At 37.3% G+C, this 24,707-nt stretch overlaps 1 protein-coding gene across 19 annotated transcripts in view; it reads right to left on the reverse strand.

Moving 5' to 3' along the window:
* The window catches only part of LOC109074537 (kinesin-like protein KIF1B), a 69,385-nt gene that overhangs the window by 32,395 nt on the left and 12,283 nt on the right, over window positions 1-24,707 (reverse strand). For 4 of the 19 annotated variants that reach the window (XM_042713351.1, XM_042713350.1, XM_042713338.1 and 1 more), the window contains exons 3-15: window positions 9,976-10,052; window positions 9,625-9,804; window positions 9,335-9,400; window positions 8,738-8,916; window positions 7,635-7,746; window positions 6,905-6,982; window positions 6,572-6,637; window positions 6,440-6,457; window positions 6,167-6,242; window positions 5,714-5,792; window positions 5,431-5,573; window positions 2,035-2,246; window positions 291-370 (exon numbers count right to left, since the gene is read on the reverse strand). In XM_042713351.1, coding sequence (XP_042569285.1) covers window positions 291-370; window positions 2,035-2,246; window positions 5,431-5,573; window positions 5,714-5,792; window positions 6,167-6,242; window positions 6,440-6,457; window positions 6,572-6,637; window positions 6,905-6,982; window positions 7,635-7,746; window positions 8,738-8,916; window positions 9,335-9,400; window positions 9,625-9,804; window positions 9,976-10,052 — 1,366 coding nt within the window. Of the gene's footprint in view, window positions 1-290; window positions 371-2,034; window positions 2,247-4,982; window positions 5,025-5,430; window positions 5,574-5,713; window positions 5,793-6,166; window positions 6,243-6,439; window positions 6,458-6,571; window positions 6,638-6,904; window positions 6,983-7,634; window positions 7,747-8,737; window positions 8,917-9,334; window positions 9,401-9,624; window positions 9,805-9,975; window positions 10,053-24,707 lie in introns of all 19 variants that reach the window. The other 15 variants (XM_042713347.1, XM_042713345.1, XM_042713343.1 and 12 more) reach the window with 7 other exon arrangements.

The following is a 24,707-nucleotide window of genomic DNA, read 5'->3' on the forward strand; positions in this document are numbered from 1 at the left end:
TGAGGGGAGAGAAGGGAAACATCAGGCTCATGCTGAATGACAGTACATTCAACAACAAGTTTATGAACAGTTAGCACTAAAGACATCTGGAAAATCTTTCTTGAATATTTGAACATGCATGTTAGTGTTGAGGTCAGTGTGTTATGTGCGATTTGACAGCTGCTTAAATCTGGTACTGACTGGCACCAGCTGAGCATACAGGCACATAGCAGACACTCCTCGTGGGCATTATGGGTATGGGCACAGAAACAATAGGAAGGGAGCCAGATGGCACCTAAACCCTCACTGACCTCTCCATACGGATGGACTCAGTCTTCCTCAGCTTCTCCTCCCAGGTCTCATTCAGCTCGGCTATGATCTTCTCTGATTCCTGCAGGATGGGAGACAAAGAGGGTCAGCATATTTCAAAGGATAATTTGGAAATATATGCTTTAAGGTATAAAACAAGGACTGAAATGGATAAATATTGCTGGCACGATAATATATATATGTATATATATATATATATATATATATATATAGATATAGACTATATACATTATCTACACTAGCTTTCAAAATTTTAGAATGTAGAAGATTTTTTAATGTTTTTGAATGAAGTCTCTTATTCTCACCAAGGTTAATTTATTTGATCAAAAATACAGTGGGAAAAAAACAATATTGTGAAATATTGTTACAATTTGAAAGAACTGGTTTTGGTTTCGGTTTCCAGTCTGTGTGCAGTGGGACAACTGCCTGACGTAGGGTCAAGAGCAGTAAACTCAGTTAAATATGGGAAGCCCAACACTCATTATCCCTTATTGTATCTGGCCCTTATTGTCCCTGGCCAGGAGGAAGACCAGAACCATCTGGCCTAAGGGACAGGAAGCTCCCCCTAGATCCTTCCTAAAGGGTTAACACCCCTGCCATCTGTTGATGCAGAAAGTAACACTGTGGCTTCTTTAAACCTGTGAGCTGATCCTTCTGACAAACCCAGATAACTACAGAGGACTAGGAAAACTGGATTATCATTATATCAAATCTGTATATACATATACACTATCAATTTTGGGAATACAGGGTAATATTATTATTTTATTTAAAGTAATTTAATTTGTTTTAATATAAAAATATAATTTATTCCTTTGAAGGTAAAGCAAACCTTCAGTATAATATTTCACAATATTACTGTATTTACTTCTTTCAAAAATCCTAATTATTCCAAACTATTGATCAGTAAGAAATGGATTGTATGCAGGGCAATCACAGATGCACAGATGTATAGACTGAGTAGCATGTGAATCACACAGGACAAACTGACATCGATCTGATTATATTATTGACTGAGGTTAATGCTCTCACATTTTATTATACATCCATATTTTTGGCTGATAAAAAAGAACAGGTCTATTTCTGTCTGATTTTCTGCCGAACAGCGTCAGAGGTTGACGTCACTGGTGTGAGCCACTTGCTGTAACCATGGAAACTAATGCCTGGAAGCTCTAGCCATGTATACTTTTCCTCCTTTCCTATCTCACACATTCATAGAGAATCTCAGTGAACTGGTGGGAGGGAAAGTAGGACTTTTTTTTAAATAATGTACATATACTTAACTTAAACATTTGAAAATGTATTGTTTATATAAACATTAAACCTTTTAAATAAAACTTGGTATTAACAACCCATGTATCAACTAATGAAATTTTGTCATGACAATGTCATAATGGTCATAGGTGTTCACAGACAGCTGGTATATCAGATATCATTCATTTAGACACAATCTGTCAGAACGAGAGCATAACAGCACAGATGAAGTCCTTGAAATACTCTCAGGTTGCCATGGTGATCCAGAGTAGAGTATACATATGTATGAGAACATGCAAATCAGTATGAGTACAACATTTTGAATGTAAAAGGTCAGCAGGTGCCTGAAGCACCTCCATTATCTTCTTTGTTAGCTAATTAGTTTGGATTAATTCAAGAGGAAACCTCTGTGACGCCCGGAAATGGCTTTTCATTTAAGCCCTTGACTTTGGAAAATGCTTGTCTGTGTACCTTCAGCCTCTCGATGGCCTCTTCTCCACCCGGCGTAGACATGATGCGCTCCTGGATGCTTGAGACGGACTGGAGCCCTGCCTGGCTGCACAGAGAGCCTGAGGACGGAGAGGCTGTCAGGCAGCTCATAGGTGCTGTGGAGAAATGGCCAGGCTGTTGGTTCTCTGAGGCAAGCAAGTGTCTATGCTTATTGTTGTGTATATCTTTCAGGTCTGAGCCACAGAGGAGAGACAGGCGATGCAAGGGAGGAAGAAGCGAAAGTGGTGGAGACAGAAATGTGAGAGAGTACAGGAGACAGAAAGAAAGAAAAAGGACAAAGAGGAGGAAAGACCAATGTAAGACACACAGTTCTCATCAAAGGACTACAACAAACAGCCAGTCAGACACAGTTTTCACCTCGGGTCATTCTATAGAAAACGCATTTCTATCCATTATACTTTAAAAATCCTATTCATAATCACCTTTGTTGTCCAGCAATAACATCCTTAAAATAATGCGTCTTAAATTTAACTGTATTTTGTCTTGTTCCATTGGCAATTCTTTAACTGTAAATCTTACTAAATATAGTAAATATACTAAATAAGACAAATAAACAATTCAACATTAATTTTTGTCTTGTTGAATATTATAATTTTATTTGGAAATGCATGAGATTATGGAAATAAACTGTGATGCAGTTTCATGTTGATTGTTAATTCAAGACACAATCTCAGAAACTAAGTCTTAACATTTACAATTTTGCTTCTTATGTAAATTTGTTATGTTTTAAGAATATTAATTTCAACTACAGTATATAGTATTTAGAAATTTTGTCATTTTTAAAACACTATATACAATATTTTAATAAGTGGATAATATTTTGTACAATTTTGCTTCTTAGGTTAATTTGCCTTGTTTTAAGCAAATTGATGTAACAACAATATATCATATTTTTGAAACTGTCATTTTTAAAATAATATCTGGATGTTAATATTTTATAAAAATGCACCTTCTTAGGTTAATTTAAATTACATTTTAAGAATAAAAAATATTTGCATAATTTTTAAGAATAATATTTTTACTCAAAATGTACTAATTAAGAATAGGATTTTTGAAGCAAGCACTTATTATAAGCATTATTATGACAATAAATGGCATGCTATAAATATGCATCATATTAAATAAATTACGTAATATTCAACAACATGTGACTTACAAACAGTGCAGTGGATCTTACAAGCACTTTTAAATGTGATAAATGACTTCTTACGATGTGACAATTCAATTCGACTTGATTCTGACCTGGGTGAAAACTGACATCACTTCTCAGATGTGAAAGAAGAGATGTGGGAAGGAGGGATTGCATAAAGGTCACAAACCAGGAGAGGGAGGCTTGGGGGACTGGAAGAGCAGTATGATAACATGCTGCAGATACAAGCTATAAAAGGACTTGTCCACGCGGCACATCGCTCTTAAATCATGATGCTGTCAATGTTTGGCTGCCACAAATCGCTTCAAAACATCTTTTTGGTACAGCTACGGTGACTAGGACTAGACTGTGCTTACGAAACCTCTCCCAGGGGGCTTTATCGCAGTTCAGTCGAGCTTTCTGCTGCATATTCACTATTGAATTTTTCCCCCACTTCATTTATCTGAAGCAACTAGGCCAACATGGCGGCATAGCAGCACTGCATTACATTACTGTTCATGCGTTCAGATGATGCGATTGAGCACACAGACCATGGCAAGCAATTCGGTCAAATTAAAATGTTTGCTTTCCCAGCGCCATATGGCTGTAGCGGTAGAAAGCACAGTGTGCATTCATCTCTCAGCGCATATCAAGAATGATTCGGTTCTGCAGCTTTTAAAAAGGTACACCGACCTTGCATATTAAAAAGGATACGAAGAACAGGGAAGGAAAAGGATTCAGATGCACTTGGACTAAAGCAGCTACCTATTCTTACACTACCACTGCAACTGCTATTCTGCAAATGTAAGAAAACATGAAAACATGCACCTTTTGCCTGATAGATCATTGTTTTAACATCGTTAATAGTGTGACCTGCAATAAACAGTTAAATGGCACAATAAAACCTCGCTAGGCAGAAGAAAAAAAGAGGTAGATTCCATTAAAGGACGATAACAGCTAAATGAACAAAATATAATCAGATTAAAAAGATTGATATTAAAGGGATAGTACACCTAAAGATTATGATCATTTATCGTTGTCATTCCAAACAGTATAACTTTCATATAAGCCATACAACTATATTTTAAGTCAGTAGCTTTGTGTAATGAACAAACCAAATGGAGAACCAAATGGATCAAGACAAAATCCATGTGTATATTAATATTATATAAAAATCTGCTTCTTAACCAAACAGACATTAAGCAGAATTTTTTGAAAAAGCCCAAAACTGATTTTCTTTTTTTAATTGTAAATAACATTTTGTCCATTTGGTTTGTTCATTACACAAAGCGACTTACTGAAAATAAAATCGTATGGCTCATATGGACAACTTTTATGATACATATTATACTGTATTTAGGAAATTACCTTTCCTTGTATGGAATTGAAGCTAGGACATTCTTGTGAAATATTTAATGATAACAAAATGTTTATTTCGGGGTGAACTATCCCTTTAAGTGCTTCCAGATGCAGTCTATCAGATGTATCGTGCTGTGGGGTGGGGTTGGGCTTAGGCTTATTTGGAGAAAAGCCTGCCATTAAGACTGCACCATGCCAGACGGTCAATCAAAGGGTAAGAGCAAGCATAAAGTCTGCCAGTGGCAATCTAACCCATCCAATCCATCTCATATTAATCTGTTGTATGCCTGGGATTCCTTGCAGTAAAAAAAATAACGGAGACATGCAAAGCTGACACGTTTGAATTCCAGAAGCGATGAAAAGGCTACTGGTAACAAAAGGGGAGAGCGAGAAGATGCGGCCCCGTCAAGCGTATACACACATTTGCTTCCACTTCCAAGGTAATCATCCCCCATTGGCTTGACTGAAGGGAAGCAGGAAGAACAGGAGAAGGTTGAAAGGTCAGAGTCGAGAGGACTAGTAGAGGAATGACTGACTGAGGCAGTTAGATTTGACTAGACAAAACACTGTGAGGACAAACATGAGATGGAAACACTTGACTTGTGAAACTGGACATGAAGTAACAAGATTGGCATTTTGGAAAACAATATTGTAATTTCTAACCATCATATCCCTAATCTCCATCGCATGTTGATGAAATGGTTCAATGAAGATTTAAAAGGAACAACATGAAGACAATGTAGGCTGGGCAAGACTGCAGCATCAGAGCTGAAGAATTTGCAACTTGTGATCACAGTAAGTGACCTCCTAAATGCCTGGCAATTGGCATGTATAGAAGAAGCAACTGGGGGCACTGTGCCTCGACTTACTGTCCAGAATGTCCCCAAGGCCCTGGGCACGGAGCAGCTCCTTTAGACGCGTCACCTCGTCCTTCAGCTCCCGCACCAGTCTGTTGTTGGGGTCCTCGTTGATGACAGCATTGCACTTGATTTGCTTGGCTCTGTCTGCATATCTGTGAATGAGCAAACAATGACAATGATCCAAATAGCCACTGACATCACAAGAGTACCCTTATCACACTCAAGACCATCTAAGAATTAAAGTCTGAAACTGCTGCTTAATGGGAAGTGCGAGTTAGATGTGAATTCTTACCTGAGTGTGCTAAGAGTTTCATCGTAGTTAATGTCAGCAGGACTCAGGGCGGCCACCATAGCTGTCCTTGAGTTCCCTCCTGGTGAACAAGCACAATTATGCAAACAATTAGAAACACTAAGTAATGGAATATTGATCTAAGAAAGGCCAGTGAGTTTAAAGGATGCACCTTCCACTGACCATTAAAAAAAAAAACACAAATTAGCTTTAGTAAATTACATTGATTATTCAAATTAGTTTTGGTAAATCTCAGCAATATTTTAATGTAATATTTATTAATATTATTTCGGTAAAAATATTTTTGTTTTAAATAATGAAGTGGGTGAAATCATATTACATAGATAATTGTTTTTGTTATTTTGAAATCCATTCTATTTTTAAATGCTGGTTTATAATATCCATGTATCATAGTAGATAAAATAATTTATAATCATTATGGATCATCGTCCATACCTAAATTCTCTCTGAGCAGCCATGTCAACACGGAGTCTCGGTAAGGAATGAAGTCTGTCTTCTTTTTCTTCTTGCTCTGTTTCAAAACAGCCGGTAAACATGTTGGAATGTAGCATGTAAATACAGCCTCTGCTGTAATAATGAAGGGGGTTCAGGAAATGACTTGACGTATGAGACATCAAGACTGGAATAAGACAGGTTACATGGATAAAGGTTGATAGGTTTAGATAGAGACCGTTCAGTGGTTAGTGACCATACACCGGGAAAGATTACCTTGCTGGTACAGTTATCCTGGGTAGGGAAGCATTGCCAGGAGAGAGACAGACAGCACACAGAGTTATAGTACTGAAGACATGCAAGCAAACAGACAGAGAGAGAGACACAGGTTTTATTAATAATACTCACCACCTCAGCCAGCGCTGAAATAACCTTTCCTAGTGTAGTTAGAGATTTATTGATGTTTGCTCCCTCCTAAGAAGCACAAACAGGTGGGGGAAAAATGAATAGTCAGATTTTTGATCACATCAAATTTCATACATCTCAGCTTAATATATGTTTATAGTCAAAACAAAAAGACCTTAAAATAGCGGTGATGCATATTTTTGTTTTGAGTGTTTTATGTTCAGTCATGCATGTCACATTTTCAGAATATTTGTAGTGTGTGGAGGAGAGTGCAGTCAGTTTTACACATGGCAGGCGGTTGTGGAGTTCTAGAGAGGCTGTAAAATTACTCTGTACCTTCAGCCTGGTTCCTTTGGCCCCTGTTGAGTCAGCACGCTCACTTCCTGCCAGATCCACCAGGCTGATTTTGCTGACCTGAAACCAGACAGCAGAGATACTTTCAGGCTGATCAACACATGCTAAAATAAGACACAAAAGAAATCTCTTCAGTAAGGCATACTACGAACGTGGGAGTGTTTTCTTCTCACATGTCTATTAGGAATACAATCATATACATATTTTTGATATAGTGACACCCAAATGAATAGTTCTGATGATTCAATTGAACTGATTCAGAAAGCACTTGTAAATCCTGTTGCATTAATCATTTAACTAAATAGTTCAATCATCCAATCATTTTAGGGCACTTGTAAAATCAGTGGTGCATGCATGCAATACTAATTGTGCTAAAGGATGCTTGGGTAATCTTTTCATTTTATCGTACTAGAGCGGTGCCGCTGACAAACTGGATAAGTAATATTAGAGCGAGGGCTGAGGCGAGACCTGTGTAGTGAATCTAATGTAATAGCTCTGTACAATACCCGTTGTGTCCTTGGACCTCATAGAGAGGTCTTTGTGTCAGCAGCAATTACACAATGAGCCCCACAAACACAGGATGAGTGGGACGGGTCTCTTTCTCTCGGTTTTCCTTTCTACTTGGTACAGGATTTGCTGACTTTGGGTTGCAGGACGAATCTGAGCTTTGTGAAATGTCATAATGGCTGTGGATGGGTGTTAAATATCTAACCTTCTCTGTGGACAGGTCTGTCTCGCTGTCATACTTCTTCTGAGTGAAAACAATAGTGAAGACTGCGTGAGAGCGGCTGCTTGTCTCATTCATGTTGGTGGCTGCAACAGTTCTGAGGATACAGAGAGCAAAATGCGTGTCACAGGTGTCACATACATATAATTATTTGAGTAAAGCAAATTTATAATTTAGTACAATGTAAATCAATGGATATTACATAATGTAATAGTATCGTATTACATTTCTTGACATTATATTTAACATCTGTGTATAGCTGAATACTATAAAACCTTGAACTCACAGTAATTTTGTGAAGAATAAATAAAATATAAAATAAATAAAAATATGCATAACAAAAAAAAATAAAAATAAAGATTGAATCCGGATGTCAAAGTAAATTTATGAGGAAAAACAATAAATAAATAAAAATTAAGAAATTATGCATTAACAGTTAACAGTTGAAATTCAGTTAAATCTTCCATTGTCCCTCTCACATTAAAGTACAATTAAAACATCAAGAATGATTATTTAAATGGCTTTGCAATGTTAGAATCATAACAATATATATATATATATATATATATATATATATATATAAAAATACTTTAATATGGTATTGTATGCTATTTTACTGCAGTTCTTTTCTGTTTATCCACCAATAATCTCTTTATTTGCGTGAAAAAGTTTGACAGGCTGCTCTGGAAGTTCATAGACAGTTCTAGATGCTTATCAACAGAGTGTGAGAGAATAATCCTGGAAAGCGCTAGTAAGTGCAGTACTAAGACATCAACACAGCTCATGTGCTGGATATGCTCTCGAGAGAAACAGGCTTTACACGTCACATTCTCCACAAATAAACCCCGGGAATCAGCATGGGAGGATTAGAAGCGTGTTACTCCTTCCCAAGAGTCGCATTTATACATGACTATCAGTCAGAGTATCACTGGACGAAACACAACAACACTTCTCCATTTCCCCCTTGACAAAAAGTCAAACCAAAATCCTTCAACACCATCATCCAAAGTGAAAAAAAAACTTAATGTTCTACATTGCCCACATAAAATAGCAACTTATAAGTCATAACAATTTTTTCTCTCTCTCACCTGGCTTTGTTACCGGCATCCATGAGGTCAGCTATGTCTGTGTAAGACGTGACGGCCAGTTTCGAGAGGTCTTCAACATACGGCCCAAGTAGAGGATGTTCCCTGACACGCAGGTTCCCTTTATTCTTAGGGTTTAGCAGGTCTCTCACCCGCTCACAGTATATCTCCATATAAGCCACCTACAATGAGCATATAAAAATCAGATTTAACTTGAGATACATATAGCCTTAGAATATATAACCTGAGATTAAAGTATATATTTTATAAAAATCTATGCCACATGTTGCCAAAAATATTTACAGCATATTTAATACCATAGTCAATTTGTAACCGAACATGTTTAGCCCTCAATTACTGAACACTTTAGTGGGCTCTGAACAAACGCATCACCCACCACTGCTGAGTTTAACGCTTTGAGGTAACACAACAAAAACAGCATTTCAATAGATGGAAAGCTGTTAAGTGCATTTCAATAGATGCAAAGCTGTTAAGTGCATTTCAATAGATGCAAAGCTGTTAAGTGCATTTCAATAGATGCAAAGCTGTTAAGCGAGTCACAGGAATGGACTGAGGAGTCAAGATATGTCTGCTGCTCACCTCCACCGAGTACGAGATCTCCTCATTGCTATTGTCATTGATTTTCTCAAAGAGATCTTCACAGAGCTGGGAGGGGACAAAAAGAGCACATTAGGGAGGAGAGAGAGAGAGCGATCGATACAGAGGGCAAATAACTCTACCCCTGCTGGATGTGGTAGACGGAGCGCTAATGTCTTCTGGCAATGTCTGTTTAGAGATCAGAAACATCTCAGCCACTGCTGAGCTCTTAAGAATGTCTATTACTTTGGATACATTAAGGTGATACTTAAGCTGTGATATTACATACATACCAGAGGAATAATGCCTTCCTGTCCTTCCTCTTGCTTTCCCATCATGGTGTAGGACTTGCCAGCTCCAGTCTGGCCGTAGGCGAAAATACAGACATTATATCCCTCAAAAGCATGCTGCAACATTTCCTTCCCAATGTCATTGAACACAAGGCTCTGTGACGCAAAGCAAGGGTCGTCCGGCTAGCAGAGAAATGAAGAAAAGAGAACAAAACACGTTAATACAGATTTTGATGATTAATTACAGCTGTAAATCTGACCACATGCACATTTTATCATCCACTGAGCCAGGAGAAAAAGCAAAAAGAGCAGAAAATAGGACAGAAGGAGAAAGAGAGAGAAAATGAGACTTACTGAGGTGTGAGACCAGTATGAGTAGTCAAAGCTGAAAGATTTGGGTGGTTCCTTTGGGTTCTTGGGGTTCAAAATAGCTGCAAAAGACAGCGATAATCAGTATGTTTTTCCCCGCTAGTGACTGACCAATAAAAGTGCAAGGTGGCAAGATGGCTTTTATGCTTCTCATTTATTTAGATTATGCTTATAAATTTATCATTTAAAAAAATAAGTAATGTATACAGTATATATACAGCACCCTGTTCTCTTTGCTGTGGAGTCAAGAAATCTGTAAATATGATTAAAAGATGAATATGAGACAAAACTACAGAATGTCACATTTTATTATTGGGTGATTCAACGCAAAGATGTTTTACCAGCTAAGAAGATCAGCATTCCCTATCTGATGTGAGCATAAGTATTGGAACAGTTGCCTCACAGGTCTTTCTAAGTGTTCAGCTGTGTCCTGTTGCATTAATTCGTCAGATATTAAAAGCAGGGAATGTGTCTTATCAGTTATAGCCATTGTTTCTGCATTCTAAGTCTTGCATTCAATGATGACACACAAACCAGGATGAAGACAAGGAAGCTGACTCTGAAAGAAAAGCAAGCAATTTGGATGCTAAAAGAAAAGAGGAAGTCAATAAGAACTATAGGAAAAACAAAGGGCATGGAGAAATCAAGAGCTTGGAAACTACCGGCAACATCTGCAACCAACGACGACCTGATCGGCTGAGAAAAACAACAGTGGTTGATGTCAGACAAATCATAAAAGCTGTGAAAATGAACCCTAAAATACATGTCTGTAAAATCACCAAAAACCTCCAGAAAGCTGGGGTGATGCTCTGTCCATCTACAGTCCGCAGGAGAATTTGACACAGAATTACAGAAGCTACACAGCAAGATGCAAACCTCTGATCAGCACCAAAAATAGAAAGGCACGATTCTTCACAAATGGGAGCCAGTAGAGTTTTGGAACTGAGTTGATGGACTGATGAGACAACGATTAACCTTTATCTAAGTGATTGGAAAGCAAAAGTGTGGATGAAAAAAGGGAACTGCAAATGATCCTAAGCATTTCAACCCTCATCTGTAGAAGCTTGGTGGAGGTGGTGTCATGGCATGGGCATGCATGGCTGTCTCTAGAACATTTTAATGATGACTTAATGTATGATGGCAGTAGCAGAATGATACAAAATCATCTTGGCTACCAATATTCAAGAAAATGCCACCAAAAAATCATCTCATTAGAAAAGCACTTCATCATATGGATCAGGACAATGACCCAAAACACCCTGCCAGTTCAGTCAAGGGCTTTATCAGGGCAAAGAAATGTCTTAGATTGCCCAAATCAATCTCCAGATTTTCACTTGTTTTTTTCATTAATGTTTTTTTACAACAATACAAAGAGCAATGTGTAATATTTGACCAGATTTAGACATTCACTTTTATTTGTAAATAAAAATATTTCACTAGATTTATAAAATTATTGTGCACTCGTGATTTTTCTAGAGTATCTTTTGCTGCTGAATTATCCACTAACGTAGTTTATAATAGTTTTTTTGTCATAAATTATGATTATATATTCTTTCATTTGTTATTTTTCATTAAAATGAAGTTGTCTTTATGTAGTAGATTGTGTTTAACACAAAAGAGTGACAATCAGATCAACACAGAGAAGTATAGAAATTCTACACTGATTTACAAAAAAAACTGCGGTGGTATCGGATTGGATCGGTATCGGCAGATACTCAGAATTTTGAAAATCGGATCAGTTCTGAAAAAACACCATAAATCACCACTATAGCTAAACCAACATGTAAAATTTCCAACATTTCCATTCCTCTGATTGAATGAAATGAAAGAGTCACATGTGCATAACTGCTCCACAACCACTGTAAAGCACTTGTTTGGGGGGTATTTTTGATTTCAAAAATTGAGAGAGGACACGTTCATGACAAGGCCAGTGTAAAAAAAATTAAAATAATAAAAAACTGACTCAAAAATGTTTTTGTGTGGGATCAGCAGGTTCATCTATTGCATGTGACCTACCATAATTCTTCCCATTTTTCCAAATTTAACTCTTCCTGTTTTCACTGACAGATCTCACACATACTGTCCACCCTGCTCTCGGCAGGTCGCTACATATCCCTGCAGTCTTAATAAATAGGAATCTACAGGCTTGTCTGGTATTTGGCGTGTCCCAAACATTCAGCCCGACCCTCGTCTCACCACCATCACACCATCAGAATGATAAGCCAGGGAGTGAGCGGCCCAAAAGGCTGTGGGACCGCAGGAATCTACTGTAGGATATTTATAGGTATCAGAAAGCCAGCTGCTGCTGCAGTCCCCTCAACTGACTCGGAGTTGACTGGCAGGGCTCCTGAGTGCATTCAGGCCTTGATTCGATCCAGACGAACGCATTCCACCAGCAGAGCGCAGGGTGGTGAGGTCAGTTGGCTGGGTGGGCGGAAAAAAACAGAAAGAGACTGACGAATGGGATGCACCCGCTGCTGTCTTAGCAACAAACCAAACAACAACATAACAACTTTTCTTGTTCCCACTGCAATAAAAATGAACCATCAGCCCAGAAATAGAGAACTGTGGTGTTTTTTTCCTCTCCAAAGCATGGGTGGATGGAAGAATGAAATGAAAGAGGTGTGGATTATACATAAAAAGTCATCGGTCTAATTAAGCATGAGGCTCTCTGCAGTTGAGGACGTTTGAGCCCCCTGCAATGACTAAATCCCCCAGCAGCACCTCTGGGACACTGGCAAATCTCAAAGTATTCATCTATTATTCAGTGCAAATGAGAGGGGATGGCTGGGTACTGAGCCACTTCTTTCTGAAAGATACAAGTCGAATATGAGACTAGAAAGTATATAAGGAATATTCAATATACAGGACTATTTGAACGCTGGTGAGATAATATCATAATGATTTCATGTGTTACTCCTTAGCTGCGTCATATCACGTACTGCCAGAGTAGGTAGTACATTTGACAAAGAATTGCTAAAAGACTATTTAAAAAGTATGTTCTATACAGAATGTATGTTTGCAGTATGAATGCAATTAATTTGCATTGTCACGTGACCTATGATGTCAGCTGCACCACTTCTCCGCCACTCATGACTCACTCTCTTGTGGCCTCATGGGATAGTTAAGTGTCCATCAGATGCACACTAGGAGTATCCTCCTTTCCACGTACTGTTTTCTAAATACTGGGTGTTTAAACTTAAAAGCCTTTTTTTGTTTTTGCACAGGCATATCAATAGCCATATTTAGGCATATTAACAGACATATTTGGACATTAGGCTCGTCTCATGAGTATAACAGATATAAGACTGATTTAAACATATATAGCAAAAATTGCAATAGAGTTGGCAAGTTCAATTATTTATGTGAATCAGTTTAAACTATTTACAAAAATAGTTGTAAATAGGTTAAAAATTCTGATTAAAAGTTTCATTTGATTAAAAATCATTCTTTCTTAAGTTCAATTATGGAACAATTGTGTGAACTTGATTATTTTGAACTTGACTTCAGACAAATTTTCTTGCATTAAACTTTGAATTTAACCTTTTTTTGTTTTAGTTTTTATGAGGATTCTAGCAGTTAACATCAAAGCTAGCATAAGCCATTTCAAAGGAAATACATAAATATTGAGATATTAAATATCAAAAGGCCAACAAAAAAAATAAGATCTTATCAAGATCAAGATTTTAACTTTACTTTATACTACACAATCTAGCTTTACTAGTTTTCATGGAGAAGGCCTCTTTCTCAGAAAGCCGATTAGTTGTGTGTCTGTTTGGAAACACAACCAATACGTTCCCAGGTTTGTGAAAGCAGATCCTTTCCTCAAGTCCTGCATCCTCACATGGTCAATGTGACGGAGGACAGGCCTGTGTCATTCAGGAGAAACAGAGGCTAAATAAAGAGTGATTACACCTCTGACCTAAGGCCAAATGGAAACTGGAGCAGTGGGTAAAACACACAGGGATTTACATTACTGCAGTCATTATACCCATTTTTCCTGGAACAAAATGCATAGAGGGACTATAAAGGCCTCTCCCATCATGCACTGTGTTCACCAGTCATATCAGAACACTGATGAGATGGGAAGATCAACACGGGGGCCGAAAGACAGGTGGACAAACGGCAAGCCTTGCACATGTGTGTCACTCAGGTCTGTTTATGTATCGTTCTAGAGCTTGTACTATGCCTTATGATGCAGACAGGTTTCATTCTGCTATTTACAATTGAAAGAGTAAATGCAAAAGGATTTTGTATTCAAAGCTCATATAAGCACTTGCAGTTATGTATTAATTAAAATCCCTTAAAAAAAACTGATAAAGGAAACACACACGCATTAAAAGAAAACACAAAGAGTTCTAATTATCTTATGTTGCTGTTCTATCAATAGCCCCTTCCACACAGTAATACCAGTAAATTGCAGTAAAATTACCAGAGCAACTTTACTGTTAAATACAAAAATGCACTGTTCACACAGGACACAATTTTGCGTCTTTTTACCGGTAATGTACCGTTCACACGTCGATTTCAAATTACCGGTAAATTCTGTGAAATCATTAACCAGAAATGACCTCTAAACTGCTGCGTGTCCCGGTGTTGTGTTTGTAAACATGGATGGTCATACGCAGTCAGTATTTTTGTTGATGTTTTCATTGTGTCAAACATTCACATTCATGCAGCTGCTTTTGGCCGAGAGACATCGGCGACTTCAAACCAAAATACACAGCGCAGCGTAAATGTGTCATCTGCGTCAAAATGTTATTCACTGAATGTGAATATTGAATTTCAATGGCTCTGGATTGGCCCAGAGTAGATGTCTTAAGTCAGAGCGTTCTGAACTTGTACATGCTCGTACCAGTAAATATCTGCATTCACACAGAGCAGATCATAGTCAGACATCATCAGACATAGTCACCACTGACAAGCTACTATTAAATATATTGTAGAAACTTAATTTTCTGTAAAGCTGCTTTGCAACTATTTGTATTGTGAATAGCAGTATACAAATAAACTTGAATTTAAAACTTGTATTAAAAAAGCAGACTGTCTGTAATTTACTGGTAATATTACAACTTCTCATACCGGTAAATTGCTGTAACAAATTTACCGTTATTTTTGAAAAGGTCCTGTTCACACATGATCTCTTAACGGTAATTTACCAGTAAAGTCTGTATGTGTGAAAGGGGCTAATGTCTCCTACATCAGCACTGCTCGTGCAAGCCATAGCAAAAGTTATGTCTGTTACCATGACGACCAGAAATAAGAACCATCATCTGTGTTGTTCGATTTAATTTTGTACTGCTTCCTTAAACACATGTGCCTTGTTTTCATTTTCAGGCTTGAAATACAAAACAAAATTATGTGACAACTGTAATGCCATTAGACTGTTAAAAATTCACATATTCATGGTTTAAAATCCCTTAAATCTGGCTCAACATGTAGAAGACTCCAAATGAAAGCATAAGGATTTGTAAATTAGACATTAAACCAGACGTTAGGCCTGAGAAGATTCAATATACATCAACAGTGAGCCAAGCATAGAGGTAAGTGACACATACAGTATACAGCACATTCCCTGCATAGTGTGCAAATATCCTTTATGTATGCAATACCTAATAAGAGCTGAAACAAACAGTGTCATAAGGGAGTGTAAAATGGACTAAAAATAAATTAATATTAAATGACATATATTCAGTAAAGTCAAAGTCCACAGGAAATACGGTGTACTTAATAAGCCTAAAAATAGCCTAAACAACCCATTTTATGTTCATATCTGAAAATAAACAACATCAGCTGGCTAAGGATAGTCTAGTCATGCCAACATCCTCAAAGCTGTGAATGACAGTTAGAAGCTAACATGAGGCTAATTGGTACAGAGGTGGTTGAAATGAGTGAATAAACTCAAAACAACCTCTCAATCCATCCAATTATGTTTGGACAAAACACTTCAGCAGACCACAACCCATCAGCCAATGGAGAGCCGCTCATTATGCAAACACAAAACTAAACATGCTATTCACTCCTCCCAAACAAAGTCCTGACCCCAATCCCCGAACCTCTCCAGCTGATGCCAGCTTAAACCATGTGATTGTCAAAAACAAAGTCTGATTGGATGTTTAACTCACTTGCACGCACAAACAAAACACTGGTTCGGCAGGATATTCCAGACAGAAACAATTATGCAAATTCTTACTTTCAATTGACAAACCAGCTCAAGGGTGGATAAAGCTGGCACAGCAAAAACACAAAAACGCACATGGTGGTTTTCCTGCTAGAATGCCAGGGTACTGATGCACAAAGACTAATGGCTTTCATCACTGTAGGAAACTCAAGCAGGAGGGATTTTAAATGAGTTAGCAGACTGCGCCACCTGGCCTGCATGTGCACAGGAAAAGCTTAGATGAAAGAATGAAAAACCCATCAGGCTGCTCAAAGCATATCAACTTTCAGATGTGAGGATAAACCTGGGCTTATTTCAGATAGTGTGAGATGACCTGAGAATAGCCTGGCCTAATGCGGTGGAATATGTGTCTCTAGCTTCAGACCCCATGAGACTTTGCTCTTTAAACCACAGGCAAATCAATATCCACTGTTAACAGCCTGCAGTGGATTTAAAAAGTCAGAATTATTACCCAAACAAACAAAAACAGGCATTCAAGTATTGAAATATATCCTCCGGAGTACCATATGAGAACAAGCTGCATCACAGCAGGGAAAGGAAATTTTAGCAGCCTGCAGAAACGTTTCGGTTCAGCCCTGTTTCAGAACAGTTTCTGTACTATTGACTAACTGTTGGATTTGAAATGCAATGCAGGTTTTTACAATTAGCCAATTTATGTTGGACAAAAACGAAAATAAATTTACATTTGTAAAATTAAAAATAAAATGAATATAAAACTTACAACAAAACAATAAAAATAATTTAAAAATTTAAAAATAACAATACAAATTATTTTAAAATGTAAAAATAAACAACAAAACAATAGACTAAAAATAGAATAATTTAAAATAAAATACTTCTCCCTGCAAGTGTGTATAGAGCAGTTACTGTACAATTTATATTTTTCTAATAAATTAATACCAACACTGAGATAGCAAAATTTATTTCCACCTGCTAAGAATTACATCCAGAATGGCATCTGCAGACACTGATCTGCCCTGCTGTATCATAAAGAGGCAAGCTTAAAGAGGACAGTGTGTTCCCATCTGGAATGATCTATGAACTGCACACCCATCTGCCTGTAGAGGCAGCAGAGAGCAAAACACAGGCTTCACATTCTTCTCACAGGTGCTGAAGATCAAAAGCAACCACAATCAATCATCATCATGAATCTAGCAACTGCTAAGAGTGTACAGCAGATTCAACCACACTGGCTGTGCCCACAAACCCTTGAGTAGATTGATAATCTTCTTTAGACATTTCAAATGTGAGGAACACAATAATACATTGACCTCCGTGCCAACAAAGTGATCTGTGGCTTAAAGATTGGGATAAAGTATTTGCATATCAGTGCAATATTTCACTGAGCAATGAAAAAAAACTTGGACACAGATGTTGTGGTTCAAAAAAAAAAAAAAAGTGTGACTTCCTCATAGCACTGCAAGTTCCTCATAAACAGCATCCAACTGTATGATATCACAACAATAATATCTGCCATCCATCAGACTGTGCAATCTGAGAACGGTTTTGAGCAAGGGCATTGGAGGATACAAACAGAGCCTGTAATGTGCATTAAGCTCATCTCCTCATTTCTGAGCAGTACTGGGCTCAGTTACTGCATTTAAGAAGTCTCAGCATGCCGTACACACAGTTTTCATGACGCTTGGTGAAAGAGAATGAAAACAGGAAGGCTGAAGAACAATACTGAGCTCAAGCACCACAGCCAGAGAAAGCCAGGCCCTCTACAAAACATGAGGTCATGAGTTATCATATGAGAGAGAACCACAACATGAGAAAATACACGTAGGTAGGGTAGGAATGCTTAGGGACTATTTAATTAAAAACAATAACAACGCTTTTGCACAAATGCCAAGTTTAATCATTTGTTATGGATAATCTAATCTAATAACAAAAACCTTTTGCACAAATGCCAAGTTTAATCATTTGTTATGGATAATCTAATCTAATAACAAAAACTAAAACAAAAAATATTATTTCATGATATATATGATTACTTATTTTCAGCAATGATGCATTAATTTGATCAAAAGTGACAGTAAAGACTTAAATTGCTAGCCAAAAATTTGTTTGAAAAAAAGTTGTTGTTTTTTTAGAACTTTGTTCTTCAAATAGTCCTGAAAAAATGTATCATAGTTTCCACAAAAATATTAAGCAGCACAACTGTTTTTGATATTGATGATAAATGCAAGAGAAATGCATCTTGAGCACCAAATCAGCATGTTATGATTTCTGAAGGATCATGTGACACTGAAGACTGAAAATTCAGCTTTGCCATTGCAGGAATAAATCACTATAGAATTAAAATTTATTAAAATAGATGGTAGCAATTTTAAATGATAGTATTATTTCATAATATTCAATGTGATCAATGCGGGAAAATGTGCTCAGATGAGGACTGAATGATTATCATCATCCAGCACTGGAGAAATCACTAGAAAAGCTAAACTGTCCAACTGCCAAGAAGATGTCCGGAGTGCCCGGTCTATTTCTGTAGCACCAGATGGCAGGTGCTGCCTCATATACTGACAGCTCCTCAACGAAAGGAAGGAATGGGCAGATTTCTGATCTTAGACCTTAGAGCGTCACACTACACTCTGCAAAACAGCATGGGACACGTGCTATGTACACACACAAACACACTCCTATATATGTGGACTGTGAACTATTTATGTGATTTTCAAACTGATCTTATTCTGAATTCTTGAAGCACAGCCAAGTTCATGTCAGCACTGTACATAAAGTGTGACAATAATGTGCTTGCAAGCATACACAAACATACTTCTACACAAGAGAAAAAACCATCAGGTTCAGAGCAGCATATTATGTCAGTGTGTAAGAATGTAAGTGAGTGTACGACACCTCTTCAGTTTCAATCAGGACCAGCAGACATGTTAGAATAAATCATCATTCATGCCAGTGGAAACGGGAAAGTCCAGGAAGCTGAACTAATTTTACAGATCACCAGTTAAACATAGGCCAATGAATAAAGACTGCAGACTTTGAGAGTTTAGAAGAGTGGCGCTCGTTCTAAATGAAGTCTATGAAGCTTAGTGGAGAATCGCAAAACAGAGGGCTTATAAATTTCTGACAGCAAAATGGAAATATTTCCATGACATTCTAACATTTGCAAATGGAGAGTATACCAGTGAAATATAAAAAACACAAAAAAAAAAAACACAACATCACATAAAAAACACAAAAACAGCGAGAATAACATCCACATCCCACATCCAAAAATATGTAACGAAACAAAAAACAAAACATAATCTATCTTGAGTTTTTAAAGCCCTTAATATAAAGCTAGTCACATGTTTAGAACAAACTGGATGTAGCACTTTCTCCGCAGCAGCTCAGTCTGTGTCCTCCGCTTTATTTTTTAGATATGCTCGTATCAAACTACTGTATATCAATATATACGGTATTGCCTTGTTTTCCAGCAAATACACATTTATATCATTTAAACAAATCTTTGAATGACTAATGGATATTTAATTTCACAAACCTTGCAGACTTAGTCGAATCAAAAATAAATTACTAATATTATAAATGGCATGACCTCACAAACACAAATTCAACTCGTAGCAAAATAATGATCAATATTTAGCTCAAGATATAAAATAAAATTTGTATCAAAAATAAATATATTTATCATATAATACAATGTTATTATTACTATTAATTAGAAAAATTGTCAGTATATTTAAGAAAATCAACGCAATAACCACTATGAATTGTTTTAACCACTCACGTTGACTGCTGAATTTCAGAACACAAAACCAACTAATTTCAGAACACAAATTCAACTCGTAGCAAAATAATGATCAATATTTAGCTCAAGATAACACAACGAGGGAAGACAGAGAAACAATAACTCTTGAGTACACAAAGCTTTTGTTTATTAGGCTTTGGATATGCTTGTTTCTTTGTGTCTCCTCTACACCAACACCATAATGACTTTGGCCTATAGGCTTACAGTGTAGTTACACTGAGAAATCATTAAACTCCTCCCACCGCAGGCTCAAGACCTACAGAATAATAAAGAGAACTTTTAAAGCATTGTTCACCATTAGTGTTGCTTTCGTCAACGAAAATTATGACTAAATATCGTCGTCAACAAACCTTTATCACGTGACAGAAACGAGACGAACCGCAATTTAAATGCTGGTCATGTGACGATGACTATAATTAAATGTATAATGCAATATTGTTGACGAATAAAAATGAGACTAAATGTGGTTTACAAAATAAAAACTACGTTAAAATGTCTCTTCATTTTCGTTGACCAAAACGAAATGTTAGAACGTTATTTCGTCTCATTTAGTCGCATTATTATTATTATTTTGCAGTATTTCTGTTTCCTGTGTCTCCTTTCAGGGGCTGTATCAGGTCGCACTGTGCAGACGCAGATGACGTCACTTCCTCAAGCCCCACTTGCAGCATTATTTAGAAGATGACAACAAACAAAGTTAAGCGGGATTTATTCTTTCGTCTGGCTCCGCTGACTGCAAACGCACCTTCTCAAACGGACGAGACTTTTATATTTGTCGTGTTCACCATTGTACTATTCTTTGAAATGACAGGGGAGCGATGAGGAGTAATTGTCCTCTAAAACCGTCGGGAATCACCAGTGAGAAGCCGTCATTTGCCAGTAAAAGTCTTGTGATGAATGAGTTGATGAAATAATTTCTTTATGTACAAACTTAAAACAATCTTAAACTATTGGCTGTATTTCGCATCAAACACAAGACAACTTTAAGCAAATAGTGTATAATTAATATCTAAATGAATTCTTATTCTATTTCATACAATAAAAATAAAACATACTTCAAATAAGAAGCCTTGGACAAACCTTGGACAAAAGCGAACTTGCGGACGTGTCGAGTATAAATCACCCTTGACACAGAGAAAGGGATGGATGGCCGGCCAGGGTTAGTCTTTGGGAGAAAAATTTGTTGATTTATTTATTTTTTTTATTTTTTTATTGTTTTGTATTTAAATTTATGTGTGTGTATTTCTAACATGTTTGGTTGGTAAAATAAATGTTGTAAATTCAAATCAGAGCATCTTCCATGTCTGGAATGGATGTATTCTTGAGTCTATAAGGTAACAATAATATAATAAGATAACCTTGTTTGAAATGGGTTTGGCTAAATGAAAATTTTGGTTTCATTTATATTACTAGGTACTTGTACTATATTGACTGGGTTAAATAGAATTGCATTACTAAAAAGAGACTAAAATAATATTTTCATTGACTAAAACTAGACTAAATGTCATCGGATTTTCGTTGACTAAAACTAGACTAAAATAGTCATGGATAATTCTGACTAAAATAAGACTAAAATGCTCAGAATTTTAGTTGACTGAAACTTAACTGGACTATGAGTATGAATGTGACTAAAACTAATAAAAACTAAAATGACCACTTCACACAAAGACTAGACTAAAATTAAAACAGGCCGCCAAAAACAACACTATTCACCATCCTGCCCACTATAAACAGCCTCAGTGTTTGGACTACAAAACTGATGTAAATGCAGTTGTTTTTGATCTGTGGGATTCAATGGACTGAAATGGGCAACAAGTTTGAGTCAGCATTCTACACAGCATGAGTTACTGCTACCAAAAGACAGTTCTGACAAACACCTAATCCTAGATGACTAATAACACCATTTTAACTTCTAAGGGACTGCGGAAGTGATTAATTGAGCCCATATCTTTATCTACATGCTCATGCGTTTGTGTATACTCGAGGTTAGCTGAAGGGCATTAGCACGGCATGTGATACCGCAGTTTTCAATATAAGTGCGGACCAGGCCTCCAACTCCAGACAGAGTCCAGACCACAGGTACACCATGCCAAATGAATGGCGGCCAGGACAGACTCAATGTTTTTCTTCTAAATTCTGCTTTTCATTGCCATGAATAATACAGAATGAATAAAAGTAGTGGCCACAACTAGCCGTGCCTGGACTACAAAGCTCTGTGCTGCCACTCTCACATTCAGTTCCCAGTTCACTCGGGTTCTAAGACAGAAACCAGCACTCTGTGCAAATTAATAACACATTTGCATTAGGGCTGTGCGATATGGACAAAAAAAAACTATCACGATTTTTTGATCAATTTTGCGATTTCGATTTTAATCACGATTTTGACACACACAGACATGCTTTACAGTCATAAATGCATTCAGTATGAATTTGAAACATATTTCCAAAAGAAAACCAATGAGAGCTTTATCAAAAAGCTTAGTTAATATAGCATAAAGCTTTGTTATACATTATACAGGTTCACACGTACTCCGTCTGCAGTGCGTATACAGTATGTGTATGCGGTAGGGATCGACCGATATGCGTTTTTCAGGGCCGATGCCGATACCGATTATTACAGATCAAGGAGACCGATAACCGATATTTTGAACCGATATGTGTCTTGTGTAAAAATGAAAATTAATGTCAAAATTAAGAATAAAAAGGCCTCTGACAAAGACTCTCTTTAAATTATTTTAACACATCTTTAATTCTGAGAACTGTTCATAATAACAACATTAATATTAATAATAACAACAAACATAAAAAGTGCTGGGAGCATCCATCAGCAGCATTCTGTAAACTAAGTAAAACTTGCATCCATTAGCAGCATCCTATAAACAAAGTAAAACTTAAAGCAAATTTAAACAGCAACAAATGAACAAATAATGGAAAATAAATGTTATCTCTCTCTCTCTCTATATATATATATATATATATGTGTGTGTGTGTGTGTGTTATATTTAGCATTTTATTTGCAACCCAGAATTGCATTAAAATCACACACAACCCATATTGTAATAGTGTTTTTTTTTTTTTTTTTTGATGTGTAAAATGTTTGTTTGACTGTTTATCACGGCGATACAAACTAGGAAGTATACAGGACAGCGTCATCCAGAAACGTGCAATGTGACATTATTGACAATTTACGTTATTAGCATAGGGTTATAAGCAGGGTGCGATTTGTGAAATAAACAAAGGGGGGGATGCTTTTGAAAAATTTTATGAAATGTTTTTAATACGACGGAAATTGTATTTAGTGTGATCTCAGTTTGATAAAAAACATTGTAAGCCTACGTTAAGCCTATAATTGTAATGATTTTAATGTCCACGGTTATTCAAACAACAAATTTCATCGAGAAAGCGAGCAAAGAACACAACCGAGCTTTTTGAAACTCCGAATCAGTTAAACCATTGCGTCGCAAAATGATTCACTGTTTCGATGCGCTTCAATCGGATCGCGTATCGCGAATCATTTGATTCAGATCTGGACGTCAGAGCGGGTTTGCAAGATGTTTTTATCCCCACCGGGGATAAAAGTTTATTTAGCAGAGGCAGGGATGCATAGACCAGAAGGGGGGAAATCCCCCCATCCCCCCCGGCAAATCGCACCCTGGTTATAGTCAAATGAGAGAGCGCGGCCGCGGAGATAACTAAAATCAGGAATAAGGAGCTCGCGTCGCGTCAGGGCGTCAGAGCTCGCGCTTGATGCCCTTCCAGCTCTTCAAAATTGCATAATGGTAATATTGAAACTGTATGATAAATTATTTTGCAATCATGTTAGAATAAAGCAACATTTCTCCAAATATGCGCAATTTATTTGACTAAGAGCCCTAACGGAACGGACGCTGTTCAGTGAAGCTATGTGAACAACACAAAAAAAAAAAACCGCAGCAGACGTGAGTGAATTCATTCGTGTTGATAATCTATTCACAATATAACGTTAAGTTGGCCGAATGGTGAGAGAAGTAGGTTTTAGTTTCACTATCTCAGCACTGATGTGATGATCCGTTAAAGCATATCACTGCAATGACGGGACATTGACCGGGAATTCACGGTATAATAACTGAACGGGGCTGTCATCATAAATCGATTATATTTAGGTGTTTTGCAACTTCAGTGTAGTGATTTATTGCAACTTCAGGAACGTTTACTGCATTCTTACCTTCGAGAGATAACTTATTGATGTGTGATGATGATCACTGAAGCAGCTCCTGTGCTTTCGGTGTGAGAGCGGAACATTTTCCAGCCGCGCCAGCCGTATTGATTGGCCAGGCTCGTGACTCCCAACAAATCAGACGGACGATGTGGGCGGGGCTTAGTCTAGGCCACAGAGCGGTGCGCTCTGACTGAGGTGGCTGGATCAGTACCAGATCGCGCATTTCAAAATAAAATGGTTTTATCGGCAAATCGGTTTTGAAAATGGCCGATGCCGATAACAATAAAAATGCTTAATATCGGCGCCGATAATCGGCCACGCCGATAATCGGTCGACCCCTAGTATGCGGTGCAGCAGCGAGAGCACATTAAAATAATGCGCGAGCGCGAATCTATCCTCTCGCACGCATATTTCCTTTTCTTTGTCACAAAACCAGACAAGCGTGCTCAGATACACGCTGCTCTCGTCCGGAGAGAGTGCGCACACTTAAAACATGTCTCCTCTCACTCACAACCTTTTCTGTTCACATCTTTTACCGTGTGCAGTGTGAACGTTCTGATCCATTAACA

This window comes from Cyprinus carpio, chromosome A23 (genome assembly GCF_018340385.1).
Source record: "Cyprinus carpio isolate SPL01 chromosome A23, ASM1834038v1, whole genome shotgun sequence".
Taxonomy (NCBI): Eukaryota; Metazoa; Chordata; class Actinopteri; order Cypriniformes; family Cyprinidae; genus Cyprinus; species Cyprinus carpio.